This window comes from Beta vulgaris, chromosome 8 (assembly GCF_026745355.1).
Source record: "Beta vulgaris subsp. vulgaris cultivar EL10 chromosome 8, EL10.2, whole genome shotgun sequence".
Classification (NCBI taxonomy): domain Eukaryota; kingdom Viridiplantae; phylum Streptophyta; class Magnoliopsida; order Caryophyllales; family Amaranthaceae; genus Beta; species Beta vulgaris.
In genome coordinates, this window is record NC_079209.1 from 2029915 (window position 1) to 2035861 (window position 5947).

The following is a 5947-nucleotide window of genomic DNA, read 5'->3' on the forward strand; positions in this document are numbered from 1 at the left end:
TGGCAGGGAGGGAGGGGGTGGGGGCTTGGGATAAGGTGGAGGGGAAGGGGAAGGGTGAGGCTGGCAGGTGTTAGGGTTAGGGTTTGGTAAGGGGTGGGTTAGGGTTAGAATTAGAGTTAGATTAGAATTAGGGTTAGATTAGAATTAGGATTAGACGTTAATAATGGCAAAATGGTAAATAGAGCTAACGTTGAGATAACGGAAGTTAGAAAAGGGCATCTGGTGCACGTTTTCGAAAACTGAAGGGTATATGGTGCATTTCTGAAACATTGAGGGTATATGGAATTCTTGATTTGTCGGGATTTCGTGAAAAACCGATATAATATATATATATAATATATATATTATATATAAAAAGAAGAGAGAGAGAAGAGAAGAAGAAAAGAGAAAGAGGAGTATAGTTTGAAATCCGGAATGTCAGACGCTACTTGCTTTAGGCGGACGTTAATAAAGCGGCTATAACAAAATCAAAATCGACCCTTCCACCCACATTTCGACGACATCTATTCTCTCCAAACCAAACCCTAACCTCTCTATTCTCTATTCTTTCTCGCTCTTCTCTCTCACCGTCGACCACACTCAGAAAGCAGAACTTGACGAATTCATCTTCTTCACCATCATCTTCTTCAACGTTGTTGTCGGTTGTGGCTATCGGTGCTCTCTCTTCTCAATCTACTTCAATTCGATTATTCGAAACAAGGTCCTTTAACACTTTATTCGTTCAATTCTGTATTCTTTCATTGTTTTGAATTTGATTTGATTCGTATTTGTGTGTTGCGGCGGATTGAGTTATTTGTTTCTGAGTTTTTATTGGATTTGTGTTGTGAATGTTAGGGTTTTTGCGATTACTGATGAAATTAATCGAATTTTCAATGAATTAAGGTGTTTTGAATTGTTATAGTTGATTACTGATGATTAACCATGGTTAGTGACAATGATTAAGCATGGTTGTAGTGACAATTGTTATAGTTGAATTGTTAAATTGTAGTTTTGGTAAAATTGGACAATTAAGTGATAGATAGTTGCTTCTCCTTGAGAAGCGTGTTTTAGGATTGGAGTTCAATGTCGAATATCCAGTGATGCTAGTTCATAACAAATTGGATATCTAATTCTGAATTTCTGTATTAGATCATGAATGTTGGATAATGAAATCAATATTTCACCACTATAAATAGCTAATAGATGATGTTCAATTGCAACCAGGAAAGTTATGAACAAGGAAGCGGCTATTAGTAGTATGTATTAGGAATTTCTCACCAATGTCAATTGTAGTTGTACTTTTCGTAACGCCAGATACTGTAAGTACCAGTTTTGAATAAGTCTAGGAACAAACATAGAGTTATAGTGTTATACCAAAAAGACAGAAATTTTAGATAATTGTGCTTCACCAAGGACAGGTTATTCATTTACAAGACTATTCTGTACATGAAGGGTTTGGATGACTGATCATACATTTAGAGTGATATGTGAGTTAATTGTATAGAGACTAACTAAAGCAACTAGATAGGTGAAAAATTGGTAACTGTAACTTTTATGAGTTCAGATTTATCCTCGAGTAAGGAGATCATTAGAATAATTGAATGTCATCTCTCTTTGAAGTCTCATATGTTTGATATGCTTATAGAAATGATGGTACTCTGCTCTTCTGCTATTAAAGGAACAGTTAGTAAGGGTCTATGCTTCTTGATAGGTCCAGAAAAGTAATGCTCCCAAATTTTTGGTAGACATTTCGAAGCTTCCTCCTAGCATCAAGCAATAATTCTTAGAGCTTGTGTAAAGGTATATTTTGATTTTTTTTTTTGTACTATAAATTGTCACCCTCGAGGCAATATGCTGCAAATTTCTCTGGTGTAAAGTGGGGCTCTTGAGGAAATCTTGCTTTGCATTTTTAAAGTCTAGATCTTTCGTCTAAACTCTTAATAATTTCTGGCTCTAGGTCATTGGTGAAGCTCATTCTCGCAAATTTGACGATGAATTATATGGTTTGCCTTTTATTTCAACAAGAAAGGTGAAATCAAGATCATCTTATCGATTGATTGCTAAAAGCAAGAGGACAAGTCTTGCATAAATCGCCATGTTGACTTGTTTGAAGCTCCAAGCATCCAAGGGCAGGGTGGTGATCATGCTATTCCCATTGATTTTCCTTGTTTTCAACTGCATCTTATTTTTTTGCGAATACTTGGGAGTTAACTTATTTATTAGCCTTGCTGCAGGTTGCTTCTTTCTTGCTTTATCTATCCGATGTTGAAGAAGGTGGAGAAACTATGTTTCCTTACGAGGTAGGACGAGGAAGTACTATATTATTCCATTCTTGCTTTCTGCTGACTTGTAGTTTTAGCTTTTCTTACATTTTTATTTTCTGCAGAATGACGACTTAGATTTCAATTATGATTTTAAAGAGTGCATTGGTTTGAAAGTGAAGCCACGCAGAGGAGATGGACAATTCTTCTACGCAGCTGAAGTCTAGTTCTGGCCAATCAAAACAATCTGCTGCCATGGCAGCTGAGACATCAAGCACAGTAGCAATCCCTGACGTGAGTCCCAGGGAAGCATCAGGTATTCCTACTCATGCTAATGCTGTGAAGAGGGAAACTGGGGTTAAGTCCATATCCATTAGGGATGTTGAGAATGAAGGCAAGAAGCGACATCTTGAATCATCACACCAGGTTATACCCTTTTTTATGTGTTAAGTTTTCTTGGACAAGTTTTTTTGAGGCAGTTTTGATTTATTGGCAGTTACTTGCATTTTATCTGTAGGTTGAAGGGCAGTCTGGTTCTAAAGTGAAACAGGACCTTGCTGATTCTTCTGAGGTAATGACCTCTGAAGCTGCAGAAGCTAAATCTATGCAAACTTCATCAGGCTGTAATGTGGTTGTGCCAGAAGCTGGAGAGCATCTTCAATGATGTAATGTTGGTGCTGAGAGACCAACTAATTCAGTGAGGTAGATTTTAGATACCTATTGACTTTAATAATTATGAGCTTTAAGTAGATCTAAACCTTGAAAGTGCCCTTGTTTATTTACACCTTAGGACGGAATCATCAATCAACTTTATTGTGCAGCGAATTAGATGCGACATTTACTTTCCCTGCTGTGACCATGGTTTTGTTGTTAGCATGAAAAATTATTTGCTAGATGAGTGATATGATAGATGCAATGGAGAACAGTTATTCGCCACGGGGCACTTTCAAATTTGTTTTTGGAGTTGAATTTTTTTGCTGCTCCTTCCCGTTCCCCAGATTGGTGTTAGATCCAGCTTCAAACTTTAGTCCCTTGTACTTCTTAGCTCTTTCTTCCCCATGTACATTCCCTTGTATTCTTATATATATGTTTTTGTTGTTGTTGTTGCGATGCTTGATGATGCTGTAATCGTGTTTCGTACTGGGTTGAGTTGTCGAACTTCTCTCTCTAAGTTCATAGATCCTGCAAAAACACATTTTTAGGTAATAGCCTAACATAAAATAACACACACTATCCTGTTTTTGGTATTTTGAGCAGGATTTTGCATTTAGTGAACAAATGCAGGGCATCTCTAGACTTGTTCTTTGCAATGTGGTTTGTTATTTTCCTTTGATGCTCAAATGCTTAGATTTCTTCATTCTACTTGAACACCTTATTGGTCTATCTTTTTCTTACATTTCTTTTTGTAGGTTCATATCTAATAACTTACTAATCTTATAGTTTTTTGTATATGTTAGATATTCTCGAAGATCAGGGGTCAATCCAATATGTAAGTTGTTGCAGCAATTCCTTCATGGGGGTCACCAAGCAACAGGCTATCGATATGTAAGTTTTTTTTACGTATCCTGGTGGACTTAGTTCAATGGATGAAGGGTGTCGATATAGAATATACATTGTCACTTAGTTTTACAGTTAAAATATTTGGAGGTGAGATATGTTAGTAAACAGATATAATTATTGTACATTTTCCAGTAGAACTCTTTTCAGTTTTAGTGAACATATGGTACAAAAGTTATGTTGTTCTAAGCTTTTTCTGTTTCTTCAACATAAATGATGCCAGGTACAAGTAAGTGCAGTCCCAGTTGAGCCAGTGGAGAGATGTGCAAAGGCCATTGTGGATATCGTTAAAAGGCAGGAAAAGTCGACAAGTTCAAGCAGTTTGAAGAAGTTGATGCTCTTTATAATGATGGGTGGTGGGTGGGCTGCATTTCTAAAGTCCTTGGTCACTCAAAATATTTAGTTTTGTTCCAGATTTTTGGTGTGGAGTTTAAATTAATGTATATGTAATTATATAATATTTGTATTAGATTTTGTTCTAAGTGTACTAGAATTTAGTTCTAGAATTATTTTTTCACTTGTATTAACATTTATTATCAATAATAATTAAATTGATTAATTTGTTTGCCTTAATAAAAGAAGTATGGTATTTGCATCATTTCATTGAATCTTATTACATTTAATAGTAATTAATTAAAAGAGAAAAGCTTCCAAGTGTGGGTCTGTAACGGTCGCTAATTAGCGACGGCCTAGGGCATTAGCGACCGCCTGGCGGTCGCTAATTAGCGACTGTGTACAACGGTCGCTAATTAGCGACCGCCTTGGCGGTCGCTAATTAGCGTCTGTGCTGAGCGGTCGCTAAATAGCGACTTCCTAAGTATCGGTCGCTAATTTCGAAAAATCGGACGCTAAATAGTTAGCGTCCGCTTAGCGGACGCTATTTGGAGAATTAGCGACCAAGGGTTTTGCATCAGCCTTTTAGCGTCCGTCGGCGGACGCTAATATATTTAGCGTCCGATTCCGTGTTTTTAGCGTCCGATTTTTGCGGACGCTAAAAGTTGACATTCTTGTTGTGTCCTATAATATTTAGCCTTCTTGAAACAAAGGTCAAGTCACACAACCTAGGTGATTTAATTGGTACTTGAATTTGTGTCCCAATTGGTGCTTTTCAAGTAATTTTGCTTGGCATAAAAATGGTAGAATTGTCATAGCATGCTATCCTACTGCATTTCATGTCAATATTCTTTATTGTTTAGCTCAAATCATACATACTAAGGTATGTGCTTGAATGGAGGGAAGATACTTTGTTTTACATTTGTATATGGTTATAATGAGAGGAAGGAAGGAAGGAAATGTGGGATAGATTGATTGAGTTGTCTGCTTCTATTTCTAATGCTTGGGTGATCATGAGAGATTTTAACTCAATCATGGGGCTGGAGGAGAGAATTGGGCAACATATGTGATAGAGAGAGTAGGTTGATATGAAGACTTTTATGGAAGCTTGTCATATGAATGATGTGAAAGCTAGTGGGCAGTTCTTCACCTGGAGTAATAAGCAAGAGGGGAAAAAAAGAGTGTATTATAAGTTGGATAGAGTGGTATATATGAAATAAAAGGCAAGCTAAGGTGCTTAAAGTGGATCAACATTAGTTGTTAATGCTACAATTCAATGCTGAAGAAATTAAAAATGTTTTGTTCTTCATTCCAGATGAAAAGGCCCCAAGCGTTGATGGCTACTCAAGCCATTTTTTCAAGAAATCCTAGGACATTGTGGGAGCAGATATCATCACAGCAATCCAAGATTTCTTTATACATGGCAAAATGTTAGAAGAGATCAATGTGTGCAATAACTCTTATTCATAAGGTGAACTATCCTGCTACTATAGGGGACTATAGGCTCATAGCCTGCTGCTCCATCATTTATAAAAAAGAACAAAGCTGATTTGCACAAGGTTGGCCCAAGTTGGTTTTACACAAAGTACTCTACCATTTAAGTACTTAGGACTCCCTATTTGCTCAAGAAGAATATCCCAAGCTCAGTGGGATGTGTTGGTGGACAAAATGATTGCAAGAATAAAAACTTGGAGCTCTATACATCTTTCTTACAGCCAAAGCACAACTCATTAACAGTGTTCTTGTAAGCCTTCATATGTACTGGTCCCAAATCTACATCTTGCCTCAGAGAGTTCTTATGGAGGTTACTAAGATCT

At 37.0% G+C, this 5947-nt stretch overlaps 1 protein-coding gene across 1 annotated transcript; it reads left to right on the top strand.

Annotated features, from left to right (window-relative positions):
* Window positions 1–2434: 2434 nt before the first annotated feature.
* Window positions 2435–2904, top strand: LOC125492302 (uncharacterized). Its single transcript, XM_048634600.2, has 2 exons — window positions 2435–2666; window positions 2758–2904. The coding sequence occupies exons 1-2, from the start codon at window positions 2436–2438 to the stop codon at window positions 2902–2904; spliced, it is 378 nt and encodes a 125-aa protein (XP_048490557.2). The 5' UTR covers window position 2435.
* Window positions 2905–5947: the final 3043 nt, after the last annotated feature.